Source organism: Falco peregrinus, chromosome 10 (assembly GCF_023634155.1).
Source record: "Falco peregrinus isolate bFalPer1 chromosome 10, bFalPer1.pri, whole genome shotgun sequence".
Classification (NCBI taxonomy): domain Eukaryota; kingdom Metazoa; phylum Chordata; class Aves; order Falconiformes; family Falconidae; genus Falco; species Falco peregrinus.
In genome coordinates, this window is record NC_073730.1 from 13,370,603 (window position 1) to 13,386,608 (window position 16,006).

The 16,006-nt window shown below is 35.1% G+C and overlaps 1 protein-coding gene across 4 annotated transcripts in view; it reads left to right on the top strand.

Annotated features, from left to right (window-relative positions):
- COL11A1 (collagen type XI alpha 1 chain) overlaps positions 1-16,006 on the top strand; it is a 160,224-nt gene that overhangs the window by 121,164 nt on the left and 23,054 nt on the right. For all 4 annotated transcript variants that reach the window (XM_013298969.3, XM_055815615.1, XM_055815614.1 and 1 more), the window contains 9 exons: positions 1,369-1,422; positions 2,179-2,286; positions 5,815-5,868; positions 6,783-6,836; positions 6,936-6,989; positions 14,627-14,680; positions 15,165-15,272; positions 15,458-15,511; positions 15,798-15,851. In XM_013298969.3, the coding sequence (XP_013154423.2) occupies positions 1,369-1,422; positions 2,179-2,286; positions 5,815-5,868; positions 6,783-6,836; positions 6,936-6,989; positions 14,627-14,680; positions 15,165-15,272; positions 15,458-15,511; positions 15,798-15,851 (594 nt within the window). The remainder of the gene's footprint in view (positions 1-1,368; positions 1,423-2,178; positions 2,287-5,814; positions 5,869-6,782; positions 6,837-6,935; positions 6,990-14,626; positions 14,681-15,164; positions 15,273-15,457; positions 15,512-15,797; positions 15,852-16,006) is intronic.

Here is a 16,006-nt window from a genome sequence, read left to right on the forward strand (position 1 = left end):
GATCTCATTCTGGGCCTATAAAATGAAGGAGCAGGTAGAAGCATCCTGCAGAGTGTAGAAGCAATCTGTTCCAATGTAATTTTTTGTTTTAATTAATGCGTGCTAATTCCCTTTCTCATGGTAACCTCCCCCAGTCAATAGGAGCATTTCTAGGAGTCCTTTCATTTACGTATGTCACCATAGAGGCTAAAAAGCTTTGCTTCACCTATTGCCATCAGGTATATGATGAAAAGAAAATTACAGAAGAAAAGAAATACATAGATTGACACTTCAAACTCCCTAGAAAGTAAGATACTCTTAAAATGTACATAGAACCCAAAAAATAGGCTATGAGACTTAAGAAGTCTTTTTTCTTAATCTCCCTATAAAGGACAGAATAATCTAATTTTAGCCCTAGCAAGGTCTTTAAATCCAAGCATTATTCTGCACTACATTAGAATTCCCAGCCTAGAAACTGTAAACAACTTCCTTGCCATCTGGAATAGCATACTAGAATTCAGGCATTGCCAGGTACATGATTTTATGCTTTCTTAGCTTCACTCTTTATCATTCTAGTCTCTCCAGCTGGTGCAAAAAACAGACTCAAACTACCACATAACTTTAGCCTCATCATAAACTAGTATCTTGCATTCCCATACTTGGTTAGATATCTTCATCACGTCACATCTGCATAACTGACTTCTAAATTATGTGCAATATAACTTATTTTTTATATAATAGAAGGTTATTATTCTGTAAGATGACCGAAGAAATTACAGAGTTCCTCTCAGAAACTTATTTTTTTACCATTCTGTTGAAAAGAGACTTAATATCAAAGAGAATGTGACTCCTGATGCTTAGACTTTTTCATGTCTGCTGGAGGTCAAAATAAGCTTTGTGCTGTTGCAAAAAAACCATTTCCAATTTCATAAAAGTATTGAATAATTCATATGCAAATAATAAGCATTCCATTTAAAGATAGATTGTTAGATGATGCTTTAAATGTTGAGGTTTTCTGCACAAATCTCATTGAAAGGTCTGGTATTTTTAATTGTGAAAAAATTGTGAAAAAAATATTTTACATTTTAATTCAAGTTTGCGTGGTTTTCTATTTTAAATATCCTGAAACATTACAAATGTGCTTTCAATAAATGCTGGTACTAAATCTATTTTACATATGCAAATCTTGAGTTTTTCGGAGCTAAACAAATACAGATTGTTTGTACTGAATGGAAAAGACTTGTGATAATGCTACATTCTCTATGGAGAAATGTAGAAATTCTTAACAGACCTTGATCATGCAAATGGGGTTGTCTCTATATTTGCTTTCAATCTTATTCCAGATGCCATAATCACTGACTTTTCCTTTTGGATGTTTGTTTGTTGCAGGGTCCTCCGGGTCCACCAGGTCTCCAGGGTCCTGTTGGTGCCCCTGGTATAGCTGTAAGTAGCTTATTCAGAGCAAACCCCAATCTTGCCATAACTCATCTGAAACCTAGAAGCTCTTTGAACTGCATGCCCTTACTCGGGAATGTATTTCAAATCACTATTAACAGTTCTGTCATTGTCCCCTTACATGCAGTTGTTTATTGCAAACAAGCCTGCATAGGTGTTATTTTATTGCAGATTTGCAGCCAGGCAATAATTTGAAGGAATTATTCAAAATGGGATAGCGTAAATAGTGAATGGGGCCCATCCTTTCAGTGAACTTGTTTGATGGTATGTATGACAGTCAGTAGTAAAATCAGCTCAGTACCAGATGCATTTAAAAGAGGGTATCTCTTTTCAAAACCTACCTGATACAGGGGGATTGATTTTGATTTTTATTTAGAAGGCTTTGAATTCTTCTGCCATGAAGATTGGTAGAACTGTATGCTGCTCATATTTACTAATATGTAGGTATTCGACAGCTAGAATGCTTATGCAGATGTGAAAGAGAAATGGTATTCAGTGAAAAAAATTGTGGGTATTATTTGTATTATTTTGTGAGTATTATTTTGTGAGTATTACTTGACCACCATTAAACCAGGGCATATGCTGTTATTCTGTCTGTATAACAGATTTCATTCAGTCAAGGTAGTGTACATGCATTTGTAAAGACATTACACATGTTTGGAGTCCTCTTCCAGTCATTTCCATGGAGCTTTTGCTGTTATTATCAGACCTGTGATACTTTTGTTTTTTGCTGTTTCTGAACAGGGAGGTGATGGGGAGCCAGGCCCAAGAGGTCAGCAAGGGATGTTTGGGCAAAAAGGTGATGAAGGTCCTCGAGGCTTCCCTGGCCCTCCAGGCCCTATTGGCTTACAGGTAAATTCCTGTACTATTTTACCCTGATCAGAACACTGATTCCTGTGTCAAAAGCTAAATGAGTATTGTCTTCTATTAAATAAATCATAGCATCAGTTAATAAGAACTGAAAGATCCCATATTCATAGAGGTCATGCATAAATAACAGATTTAATGCTGAAGGAGATTGATAGGATGCACTGAAAGTAAACTCCTGGCTACCATAGGCTTTAGAATTTCATTCAGTAATTCATTCATTTATAGAGTCCAAAAAATTACGTTTTAACAAGAGCACTTCTTTTTACTGGAGATACACATTTTAAAGAAAAGATTCAACCTGGTGGTGTATTTAATATGTCCTAGTCATTTACTGTATTTTCACAATAGGTTTTGGCAACATAGTGTGTTTCTCAGTGATACCACCGCAGACACTATTTGTATTCTGAAAGATTAGCACAACTCCATGATGCTTATACACTGCTGCCATCACTGGCAGGTTCCTATAGTTTCATGTTTCTTCCTCTTAAAATTATTACTTGATGAGTCAAAAAACACAAAGCGAGCGTACAGTAAAATGTAGGCTTCTCACTGCTGCATCCAGAGAATTACAGCTGAAAAATCCTGCTTTTTGAAAAATCTAATTTGCTTAAACATACAAAACAGAACAAGATGTTTAGGACCTTTCATTCATTTCCATGTAATTAACATTAGAGCACAGAGCACTTTGAAACTATTTCTAATCCACGCATTAAGCTGTAATGTGAATCATATCTTTTAAAAAATGGAAAAGTATAGCAGTAGTGTTTGAATTTATTAAACAGTATTTCTCCTTTCTATCCACCATGCATAAACTGACTCATCTTTCACTAGCCAAACCTTAGCCTGTAGCTATCATTTTTTAAATTATGTTACATAATGCAGTTCACAAAACTTACAATGAAGTTTATAAAATACTGTAAACCTCCTTGGAAGATAAACGGTTCATTACTGCACCAACACCTATGTCTTGTGTAGATTCATATTGCCTTTGAAATTGAAAATGTCTTTATTTTCAGAAATAATACCTCAGAAAAAATATTCCTAAATTTTATTATGGATTGTTTAGTTTTTTAGTATTTTTAAAAGAGTGAAATAAAATTATCCTTATTTTTCTTTGATCTAGGCTACTGTTTCAGTAGATGTTTTTCAACAAAGTCCACCTTCACATTTTAAGTTTAATGTTCACTAAGCTACAAAAATATAAAAATCAATTTGAAATTAAATATTTCAAATGAGGAATTTTATTTCTCTGATTAAGATATTAATTTGAATTTGTTTGTCCATGGACCAAGATCCCATATTTTCTCATGGTATTGAAGTACCACTGAGAAATCAGGAGCTTCTTTTATTCAGTAATGCAGTCCTTATGGTAATTATGAACTGTTCGGGAGTAACAACTTTCTCTGTCTTATATATAATATTCCATGGTAACTATATCGTACTTACTTCAGTTAAATTCTACTGATATTACTTACATTACACATTAAGTAAAAGTATTTTTGTTCATAAAAGTGAAAATTGGTAATTTTGAAATTTTTTTACCTTAATTGTGAATTTCCTTGCTAATTAATTTTGATAGTATTTTTAAAAATAAGGAAGTTTCTGACAAAATGAGTTGGAAGTAAAGAAAATCTGAAAAACTCTGTGGGCCTACCTAGGTTATCTTATAGTCAATTATGACAATTTTACTTAAATTTTGAAACATTAAATGATAAACACCTCAATTAATTCTTACCCAAAAGAACTGAAAGCAGTCCCAAAATACCATGTCCATTAATGCATCAAATACTGATTCAGTGAAATCAGTGGGAATAGGATTTCACCAAATGGCTTTGGAAAGTCTTTTCCAAGACAGAAATATGAAGTAAATCTTTAATTGCCTTCAAATTTTTCTAAATACCTCCTCTGTAAGCAGTTGAATGACCTGTTTAGGTTTGTCGTGACCATGATTCATAATGGATAAGGCATTCAACTTTTTAAACTAAATGTCTTTTCATGTTCATGAGGTAGAACTGAGTGGACTGTTGGCAAATGGAAGATATTGTTTATTTGAGGTGGGATTCTTCCCTCTGAATATCAGCTCTCTAAAGACTAGTCGTCTAGTCCAAGTCTAGGCTTCTGCTCTAATCACTCTTTAGAACAATTAGCTACAAAATCATTATTTGAAATTCCTTACAGTGCAGGAAAAAGTTGAAGTAAATTCAAATTTCATTTGTTGAACTATTACAAGATTACAAAAAGTAAACATGAAGAAAGTTAGAAAGTAATAAAACTACCTATAATCGTAACCCTGGCATTACTATTCAGCGTGTACTGTAGTCAGTACCTGTTACTGAAGATAAAATTATCAGCTATGCACTTCTATTTTAATAGAATAGAGTCTAGTACTTTTTAAAATAAGCAAGTATTATATAGAAAAAACCCTATGTCACCATATAAGCTAAAGCCAGCTTTTCTCATGCTGATTATCTAAGGGTAAACAAGCTTTCACAACCACAACACACTGACAGGTCAGTCAAGTTTTCACAGTAGTAGACAACAGAGACATACATCATTTCTAGAAGAGGTATATCTCTGAATTTTGCCAAGTCTTTGTACTGTTCAGATTGTGTCAAAGGAGGGGGTCAGCTGAGGAATGGATATAGAGTTGGCTAAGTTTGTCTCATACTTTTTTATACAGCTTTGTAGCAAATATGGCAAATTGTGCTTTCCAATCTGGTTAGCTACAGTTTGACAACATACTTTGAAAGCAGCAGAACCCAGGTGGTGAAACATAGAACCAGATCGTAATGTAATGTAAGTCAATATAATGCTATTGACTTTAGATCCAGGGGATCTGCTTTTTATAGAAGCCAAGTTTGATCCTACATTTAGGAATGCCCAGCTTAGTGGTGATAGTGCTTCTAGCTGTGGTAACATTATACTAGATATCAGTATTAACATCAGCTATACTTTCCTTTTCCTGGTGTTTGTTATAAGTCAAACTTGGACACTTTGCTTCTAAGGATATGTTTGTATAACCCGATGTAATGCCTCTCAGTAGGATTTATTGCCTCCACTGGACACCTTAATAAAGCAGTTATACAGTTTCCAGTACTTCAGGTTGCTGATACATCTTTGCATAGCACTTCATTATGTTGCACTGATCGTGTTTTCTTTACATATATACGTATAGCATAAATTAAATTACCCAGACGCCCACCCTGGGGGCTAGATAATGATGGTAGTGCTTTTGAAGTCAGCCACCCTAGCATTTGTGTCTGGGCTTTTTCAAAAATTTTCTGCCTCATCTGGTTTAAGGATACTAGGACTATCTATACATTTGCTGTAATATAAAAACCTCTTTTTTTAAATTTTATTTTAATGCAAATAGGTTTTATTTTCTTGTTCCCCTCTGCCAAGTTCCCAAGTTTCACATGTAGATCTGATTTGTATTGTTTCATATTGATTTATAACTCATCATTCCAGGTACCCTACTCACAGTTTTCTTTTCTGTTCTATGTGTTTTAGGGGCTGCCTGGCCCACCAGGTGAAAAGGGTGAAAATGGTGATGTGGGCCCAATGGTAAGACTTCCTCTGCATTGGTCATTCTGGAGGAGATAAATATCATCCATTTATTACTGTCTTTTCACTGTGGCTCACAATTTTATAAGCTGCTCCTGAATTTGGTGCCTGAGTATGAAACATTTTGTATGACACAAACTTCCTCTGGGATTTACTTCCCTTTCCCATGTCTGTCCCATCCTTAATATAGAGATTTATGTAACTTAAGAAAATACTCTGAAAAGTAGCAAAGCAGATGCTGTGTGTGTCCAAGACAGGACAGTGGTAAGCAGGTTCAGGAAAGAAAGAGAAAAAGGAGAGACCACTGCATCAGAGTTTGGTGCAACTTTTCTGAAATTCAGGGCATTGTACTTAGCCTCAGGTAACTGCAGGCCACAAGATGGTAAACACTCTTCGGTTATGTTTACTGTTTCTCTGGGTGATCTTGAAACTACATTTCCCAACTGTTTATACTGTTGAGAGAATGCCCTCTGGGCTGGTCCTGACTGAAATGCAGGGTATCTACAGTATACATTTGCCTCCAACACCCTATGCCAAGCCTGTATGCTTTATTATTGCCCATCTGTAGGCTCCATGGTGCAGTACTGCCACATGGCTGTTAACAGACGTACAAGCTGCTCAAGGGTCTTTGCATAGTGGAATGAGTATGCAGGTAACCTGCAGGGAAAATACAATGCAGGAAACCAATCCTCAGGAGTCAGATCATTTCCAGCTCAGATACTGTATGACAGCCTGGATCCCCTGCACCTTGTGAAATCATGCAACGGGTAGCAATCTGGCCCTGCTGTTTCTGTAGTACTGCAAAGATTAAAAGTCCTCTACAGATCGACTATATTATTTGTCATTGGCCAAAAAAGCCCCACTGGACTTAATCTTTATGATTGTAACTATATCAAATTGTCTCTTTGATACAGGGTCCACCTGGCCCTCCAGGTCCAAGAGGTCCCCAGGGTCCTAATGGAGCTGATGTAAGGAATAACCTTTTTTTTCCTCTCAGTAATTCAGTAATAAGTGCTATATTTGGGGTAACTTTTTTCATTTATCATTTATTTCTTTTATCACTGTAGGGTCCTCAAGGCCCCCCAGGCTCAATTGGCTCTGTTGGAGGCATTGGTGAAAAGGTGAGTGTTGATAATAACCTCCTAGGAATAGAAAACATTGGAATAAGAATATGAATATACATTTTGATTCTGCTTTGGAGCTACATGGGTATATTACAGTTTCCAAATATCCTTCATTGATCTAGTAATTGTTAATAGTGATCTAGCTGTACTAATGGCTGACTTACCATGGTTGGTCTTTTTATTTCACGTTTTACATCACAAAAATATTTAAAAAACAGAGGAAAAAGCTTTAGCGCAGAAAAGGTAGGTTTCAGGTGAAGGATTAAAGTAAGGTTATGGTTATTTCCTTAACTACATAGTTTGATGTCTACAGTAACATTATTGGTTTCAAGTGTTTTTCATTTTATACTGCTGTAGCTTAGAATATCATATAACCCTCTATCTGGAACATTAAGAATATAAGCTATTATCTAATATATCAGTGGTAAACATATCTATGAGGTGAAGCAGTCCTGAAGCATCAATATGTATCTGCTCCTCATACAGACAGAAATAGTTCAAATAAAGTAAAAAATTTGAGGATGATTTGTGCTAGTTGAAAACCTGACTGAAGACTGATGCTGTATGACATTGATTCATCAGAATTTTGTTCATTGCTATTTTCAGTTCTCTATTCAGAACATTTCCTACCAGTATAGGGAGTGGTGTGGGGGGTTTTGTTTCGTTGGGTTTTTTTAATTTCATGCTTTACCCAAATAACGTGTCAGATATATCCTTTTTTTTCTTAAACGAAAGATATTGTATGCAATAGACATAATGGCTTTTTTGTGCATGCTTTCATTCATCAGTGTAAACTATTATAAAATGCTCAGCAAACACAAAATATAAAAGTCTCTTGAAATTCCTATTTATGTTTATTTTACTGAGTTAGATGACCTCAGCCAGCTTGTAAACCTAAAAGCATTTTGCTGTAATGTTACAGAAATGTTACAGATTTAGTATTCGTTTTTTCTTTAATTTTGCATTTGGAAAGAAGATTTTGAACAAAGCATAAGGTGCAGGAAACAGAAGATAATTATATTCTAGTCCACTGTATAAATAACTTATTGAGAAACTATATAGATTGCTCTTGAATATTTAAAAATTTGCCACAGAGTATCATATGTATTCAATAAAACACTGATGTCAATGAATCCTAGAAAAGACATCCCTAGGAATGTCAGTATTGATAGCTTTTTAGAAAGATCACTGTATTGATAACATTTCAGAACATGAAGCAAGTTTTTCCTTTTTATTCCTGTCCCATCAGATATTTAAATTTTCCCTCATCTTTCTCATACACCATTACTGAGCTTCTGCACTTCAAAAGTCTTAACTTCTGCTTGCTTTCATTTATCCACATATTCTCTTTGACACAGTGTACCAATATTGTACCTTCAGGTACAAATCCATCAGATCTCTGAATTCGCAAATAATGACTCAAGTACCAGGTCAATCAAAATCATATATATTTGTTATGATTCTGTTCTTGATCACTGTCCAAAAGCATGTCACTCTGCTTCACAGAGCTTTTAGGTATTCTTTTCACAAAATAAGGAAGTTCCCATTATTTTCCCAGGATCATTTGTATGATTAATAATAATAAAAAAAAAAATTAAAACCTGCAGTTTGTGCTATGGTTTCTCACAAACTTCTTGTCCACACCCTGTAATAACAAAAGATCTTTCCTATAATGCTCTTCAATATTGTTGACATCTACTATAAAATTTTGGTTGTCTATTTTTTTCACTTTTCTTTAAATAGCCCTTCACTTACATTAGGGCCACGCCAAAAGGAATCACCAACTTCTCATCAGTATGACCAAACTATTCTTTGAGTAGACTCTTCAGATGTTTCATGATTTTTTCCTACATGTCCATCAAATAAATCACTTACCAGTGCTCTGGGATATGGTAGGGTACTGGAATAATGTAATATAATATATGGCTTGATGGAAAAGTATCCAACTTTGTCTGCCGCCTTTTTCTTTTGAGATCAAAGGGTATACAGCCCAAGAAGATTAAAATATTAACTTTATACTGTAGGTTTTTCACGGTAGCAAGGTCATGTCTTAAGCTGACAATGCTTCATTGCATTCCCTGTTTCTCAGTGTGGCTCTGAGCATCAACTCACCTCCTGGTAGCAGTGGCATTCTTCTGTCTTCAATCTTTTTTTACCTAAAACTGCCTAAGGCATACAAAACATGATGTCCTCCTGCTTGACTGTATTATTAACAAGGATATTCCCTCTAATCTCCCAGATTTGTGATGTTGTTCCTCCAGCCTATCTTGAAAGAGAGTTTGGCCTCATGAAGAGCTGCAGGATTTGTTTTTCTCTCTGGGAAGAGTACCAAAAACATGTCTGAATTTTAGCGTTGGTAGAGATGGCAAAAAAAGTTACTGGAAAAAGAGAGTCTGTCAGCAGAATACAGAAAAAAATGGGCACTGTGGGAAGAAAAATTCTTCCTGTGAGCGCTAGAGTACTGAGAAAAATGTTTCTTATGAACCGCCATATCCAGGATTGCACCCATAATATTCACTGCTTTAAAAAAACCCCTTGTATAATATTGTGGCCCATTGAAGTCAATAGGAATTTTGTCATTGGTTTCAATCACCTTTTTTAATTTGTACTGTTTCATGATCAAATTACATTCCGGTAATTCTATAGAAACATTGACTTATATTGAACTCCTTACTCCTTTGTTTCTCCCTGTGACTCTTCTGTGTGATTTAGAATCCCTATTTGCAATAATCAGCCCCCCAAATTTAATTCAAGAACATGAAATTCAGCCTGTTTATCACTGGTTGTCATTTTTATTTCCTCTTGCTTATTTCCCATATTCTCTGCATTCACACAGAGAAGCTTCCAAGTATGTTATTTTGGAAGTTTTTATTTATTCTAATTACTTTTCCTCCTCCTCGAGTTTTAGTACATGCCAGTAATTTTCCTGGTTAGGATACCTTCCTTCTTAATTTCAGTTCCATTTAATGAGTTCTGCAAGCTTAGAAATGATAAAGAGTTGTTTTGTCAGGAGGAGTTGCCTCAGTGAGAGGGCAGTTCACACTTTTCATGCATTTTCTCTTTTCCTTTTCTTCCCACATATTTTTTCCCCAACATTTTTATTATGTCAGCATGCTTTGGCCACTGCATCCCTTTCAGGAAAGACGTATCAAACTACAGATAACGTAATGCAGTGCTGATTGTAGAGTGTGGAAAAACATTTTGGCATCCTCCCTGTCACTGCTGGGGAGTGAAATAGATTTGCTTACTTTCCTATTTGAATGGTTAGACTAGGAGATACTGTGTTATTAATATTAGGGTTTCAAAGCCCCCTTGTCTTCTGGCAAAACATAAACAAATTTTTTCACACTTAGTGCCATGTATTTTTAACTAGCTTGTTGTTTCCTCTGCTGAAGACACAAAGGCCTAAATGTTCAAAGACATCTGCAGTACAAATGTGCATGTAGCCTTGCATTATTAATGCCTGTAGCTTCCATGGAGCAGTCTAGAAGTCTTAAGACTTGCACTCAACAAGAACTGTTTAAATCCAGCTTCCACCCAGAGATTCTTCTCTTTGTTGTGCTTATAATTAAGAAAAAGTGGGAAATCCAAATGTACCAACACATGATTAACTCTAGTTAGATATCAAAGGCCTAACGTGCAGTAAGTTGCTCACGACTCCTCAAAACTGGGCCTTAGGTGTTTTACTTTACATAAGAATTTACAACAGAGAGGAAACAGAACAAGTAACATTAACCTCATACTTCTCTTCCACAAAGCCTAACAAAATAAATTTGTCTTTCTAATTTAGGTTAATCTGTGATAACTGCACTGAGTACTGTGCCATTCTTCCACACTTTCTTCCTTCCATAGCATGCATTAAACTGGCAGAGTTAATGAGTAATGCAAAATTAATGTCTTGCAGAACCTAAGTGTTCTTTCTGTAGCCTCTCAGAGTTTCGATCTGTTTTACTGTAAAGTCTCATGTTAAAAAACCACTACATTCGTCTGGGTTTATACTCCTTCCTATTATATAATTCTAAAATAATTTTTAAAATAGTATACTAATAAGTAGTCCAACACAGTAAATAAGTGAGATCAATAGTTTAAATGCTTAATCAGTCATTGATTTATACTGCAGATGGAAGTGAGAAAAGAAAATCAATTGAGTATTCTGGCCCTAAGTTTAAGAACATGTCCTGTAAGTTTTCACAGACATCTTTATGTGTGCACATCATTTTTCTGCACACCTGTGTACAGACAATTGCAAAGATGCTTAATCAAGATGTGTCTAAGACAGTTTATGCTGCCTGAATATCTGACCTAACAAATTACTTTTAATAACTTTACATGACTCACTGACTTGATCTCTTCTCATTCTTCTCCATCTCTCCAACATGCTTCTAAACATAACCCCTCCCAGAAAATATAGGACAGCTTTAGAACTTATCTTTTAATTAATTTAGCTCTCCACAGAGCCATAATATATGTAACAATCACACATGCATACCTATGTGAAAAGGGATTGTCTTCTGGAATCACAATTTTTCTCTTTTGTTTGTTTGTTTTTGAGGATAGTAAAAAGGAGCAAAAGTGTAACTGAATCTTTTTCACAACCCAGTCAGTTGCAAAGTTGCCTCTCATTCTTACACAATAAATCACCATGTCCCAGAATTTAACCAAAAGGTGTCAGCCTTCCATTCACTATCTCTCGGTCTCTGTGCTTTTTATGGACAGCTCTACACAACTGGTCATAATAAGGAAAACAAAGGATTTTTAAACTACTGTCCTTAGTCTGATAGAAATAATTCTGCTTGCTTAATCCAAGGCAGTTTTCAGAATAAAATGTGTCGGTGGAATGACATGACTTTGCAGGTTAGAATGTCTCTTTTTGCTCTTGAAATTGTCAGAGGAATGCTTTGCCTTAGAAAGACATGCTAAATTTTGAAAGATCTGACCTGATAAAAAAAGAGGGGAAAAATTCTAGAGGTGGAATATATCTACTATTATATCATAAAATCTATTTCCCAAAAGAACATGAGATATTTCCCATGGAGAAGGTGTACCAGATTCTGAATTAATACCATCATTACCAAAAATGCAAAGAAAGACAAGGGCAAACAAAAACTTACAGATTGCACAGTTTTTAGTAGCTATAAATATGCACTGTGTAAATATATATCAGCTACAATCTTCTCTATCAAGACATTGTTTAACTCCCTTAACAGCTGACTAAAACAAATACAACCTTTCATAGTACCTAATATTTGGAATATAAAAACCAGTGTCAGAAAAAACAAGGACTGCATACAGGGAAGAGTAACATTTTTTAATAGAGCAATGATTTAGAAGTATTAATGTGAAATGAAACTTTAACTGGTCTCATCTTTCACAGATGCCCTTTAAGGGGAACATCTTGACATTTTCTAGCCCTTCCAATTTTGTTGCCTTCCACACTGCTGCTTATTGGGGAGTTACTATGCACAGAGCTCATATAGGTTGTCTGGATCTGCCAGTTTCAGCATGCGTGCATAGCAGGGACCCCTGAGATCCCAGGAGCGCAGTGTTCCCCCATTGTCCTCAGTATAGGTCAATATGTTGGAGATGTGTTTTTCAATGGCATGGGTAAAGAGCGGATTACAAATCAAATGTGAGTCATCATAAATTACAGTATCATTTGGCAGAGAGGCAGAAAAAGAACTCGTTCTCTGAGAAGCTTAGAAGGGGATTATACTGGCACAAGTGCTTGTCAGGAAAGACTTGGCACAATTAGTGCTCAGATGTCACTCGTTTAGTTTGTCCTGAAATGGGGACACTTGTTGAAAGGGTCTATGTTGTGGACTCTGTTAGATATAAAATATCTACTAACTTGAATAAATCAATTTCTTGCTAATTCCAGACCTCATTCTCTGTTGCTACGTAAATCTAATTTGATTGATACTAGGCATGGACAAAAAAACCCAAACCAAAACTAATGATGCTGCAGTTCAGTAAAGTTCATGCAGAGGGTAAGGAAATTATGGTTACGAATTTTCCTAGGAAACATACTTAATGCTTATTGATCTGATGTATCCTCTAGATGATTATTTTTTTTTAAATAACAAATACTGTATCACTGAAGCAAATGACTATTAAGTACTAAAAGGTATCATTAATGTTTAAGATTGATGCAAATTTAAGTATGTCTAATAAAACATACCACATTTTCTAAAGGCAAATTCACCCTTTAAAAGTGCCCTTTCTCAAGGACATTCTAATATTGCTTCTAAAATTGTGGTTATCTGTTAATTATCCTATTCTACAATCCAGTTGGATACTTAAATCTTCCATTCATCTAATGTAATATTTATATTGGGGCAAATTCTGGTCCCAGTGAGGTCATTGTACTACCATTAACTTGTATGAACAAAAAGTTCAGTATCTACACCAAATTTGTCTAAGATTCATATTTTATGGTTTATACTTTTATACTGTCTGCATGGAAATGACGGAGATGCATTCAATATTGATTGAATTGTCATAGAAGAAAGAGTGGCATGCAGGCCATAGAGGATATGATGGATACACAGATTTATTCCAAATCTGTGGTTTGAGTTCAGCAGAGGGGACTAGGTGAAATGCACTTTCAGCACTGGAGTACTCTTGTTTATAGGTATCATTATTGACAAGGTTCATTTGGTTTGGAAAGAAATACATATTGGGGAAAAAAAATCCCATTAGCAGTTACATTGAGAAATCCTTTGGAATAAAAATATACAGAACTCATATCTCAGAACTCCATGACAATCATAAAGCAGATTCTGTTATCCTTTCACAAATTTGCGTGTCTGTGATGCTAATAACTAAATATTCTACTAACAGAGTAGTTTTTTATAAATGTTTATTTATCAGACCACTGAGCTAGAAAACAATCAGTCATAACTAAACTTTAAAATTAACAATTGCAAAGACAGTCACTGAGCTAATGCTGTGTATTAGCTCAAAAAGAGACTAAATTAACTTAAATGTTCATTTATTCTTGTATAATCTTTGACTTGCACAGATTTCTGTGTGCTGTTGTCCTTAAAGCCATCTGCTTTACTAAACAATTTTCATCACCAGTAAATACATAGCGTACACCTTTGTAGCCTGTGGTGAAAGTTTTACTGTTATGCTATAATCTTATCCTTATGTTTTTCCTTATATGATTTTTTATTCTAAGTACCTATAGAAACAGTATCTTCACTCCATTTACATTAATTTCTGATTAGTATGCTCTTACTTGTAGAGACTTGCTTCCAGGAAAAATGTATTTTCTAAAGAAAAAAACATACAGAGTTGATAGACTTCTTTGCTTTTTTTTTGTGACTAGAAAGCAAGATGACAAACAGGAAATTTGCAATATATGGGCTAATAAAGGGGAAGATCTTACAAAGCCCAAGGGAAAGTTAGATCCCTGTCTCACAAAAACCTTAGTTTGATATATTCTCTCTAAAATTTCAGAATCCATTTCTGCAAAACTGTATGTAACTCAATCCCCTTTAGGTAGACCCAATAAAAGACGGTTCTTGTAAGCTGTTCACATGAAAAAGCATGAGAAGAACATGTAATAACAGAAGTAAAATCATAGAATTATGTTCTCTAATGATTCATCGATTTATCTCATGCATTTACAGGGTGAACCTGGAGAAGCTGGTAACCCTGGGCCTCCAGGAGAATCTGGAACATCTGTGAGTATTTTGGTTTTCTCTTATTATTAACCTTTATTATGGTGTGTTTAATTTAGAAAGCATTTAATCAGATTTCTTGTGTAATTGTATATGTTTTCTTTAAGTTTTTAGTGAAGAACTTATACCTTTAAAATGCAATTTGTTTCTGTATAATTATAGCTACATCTTGTACTAACACCTACAGGACAAAGCTGAAGCCTTCCTAAAAGAATATCTATTGTTTTCTTCCAGAAGTATTAACTTTGACATGCAAGTTTTTCTCTCTGAAGCAGTTCCTTGATGCAAACTGGGTTTGCACTGTTGGCACTTGACCTGAGATTTATAGGTTTTTCAGTCTGAGTCTGAGGTCCTAAATTCACATTCAAATGCCAGTATTTATTAAGGAGTAACATTGTCGAGGTCTGAAAGACAGTTTTGTTATTGGGATCTCTTTTTAGCCATTCAATTTCCAGATGACATTTTTGTGTTCATATGTTTTCCACAGGGTCCAAAAGGTGAAAGGGGAGAAAAAGGTGAGGCTGGTCCACCTGGAGCAGCTGGACCACCAGGTGCTAAAGGACCTCCAGGTGATGATGGGCCCAAGGGTAACCCAGTAAGTGAGCTTAATAATTTTAACACAAAGCACTGTGAAGCACTGCTGTTGTGCTACGTACAGAACTGTATATAATTTTCTACATTTGAACTAAATTCATTACATGTTTCATAAAATATTTGTGATCATTGCTACCTGCTTGTCAAAGGATTACATGTTCCTTGTTATTTTCTTGATTTATCTAGGGGCCAGTTGGTTTTCCTGGAGATCCTGGTCCCCCTGGGGAACCTGGTCCAGCTGTAAGTATACTTAAAAACCAGGTTTAGGTCCTAGTCTTGGTTTGTACTAATTTCTAGTTAACCCTGCCTCTTCTTTGTCTGGGAATGAGGTCTTGCCTGTAAGATCTGTTGCTTTTCTGTTCGTATATTTCTTAAGGCTTAAAAAAGGTTTAGAAATCTTTAAGCTTGAAAACTAATGTCCTTAGGAAAATGCTCTGTAGAAAGTGCTGTTAGTTTTATATATGAAACTATGTTACTTAATGTAGCTGAAGTTTGTATCTTGTTTATTTTCCTGTGAATTATGTAGGGTCAAGATGGTGTTGGTGGAGAGAAGGGTGAAGATGGTGATCCTGGTCAACCTGTGAGTTGTTTCTGTTATTTTTTTTCAGCTGCGTGTTCTTTTCTATACTAACAAAGTATCTTTTGATGAATCAGTAGTTTCTATACATTCATACTCCTAAAAATATTTTCTAAATGGATGCTCTTTCTATTATACCGAAAAATATCTATTAATTT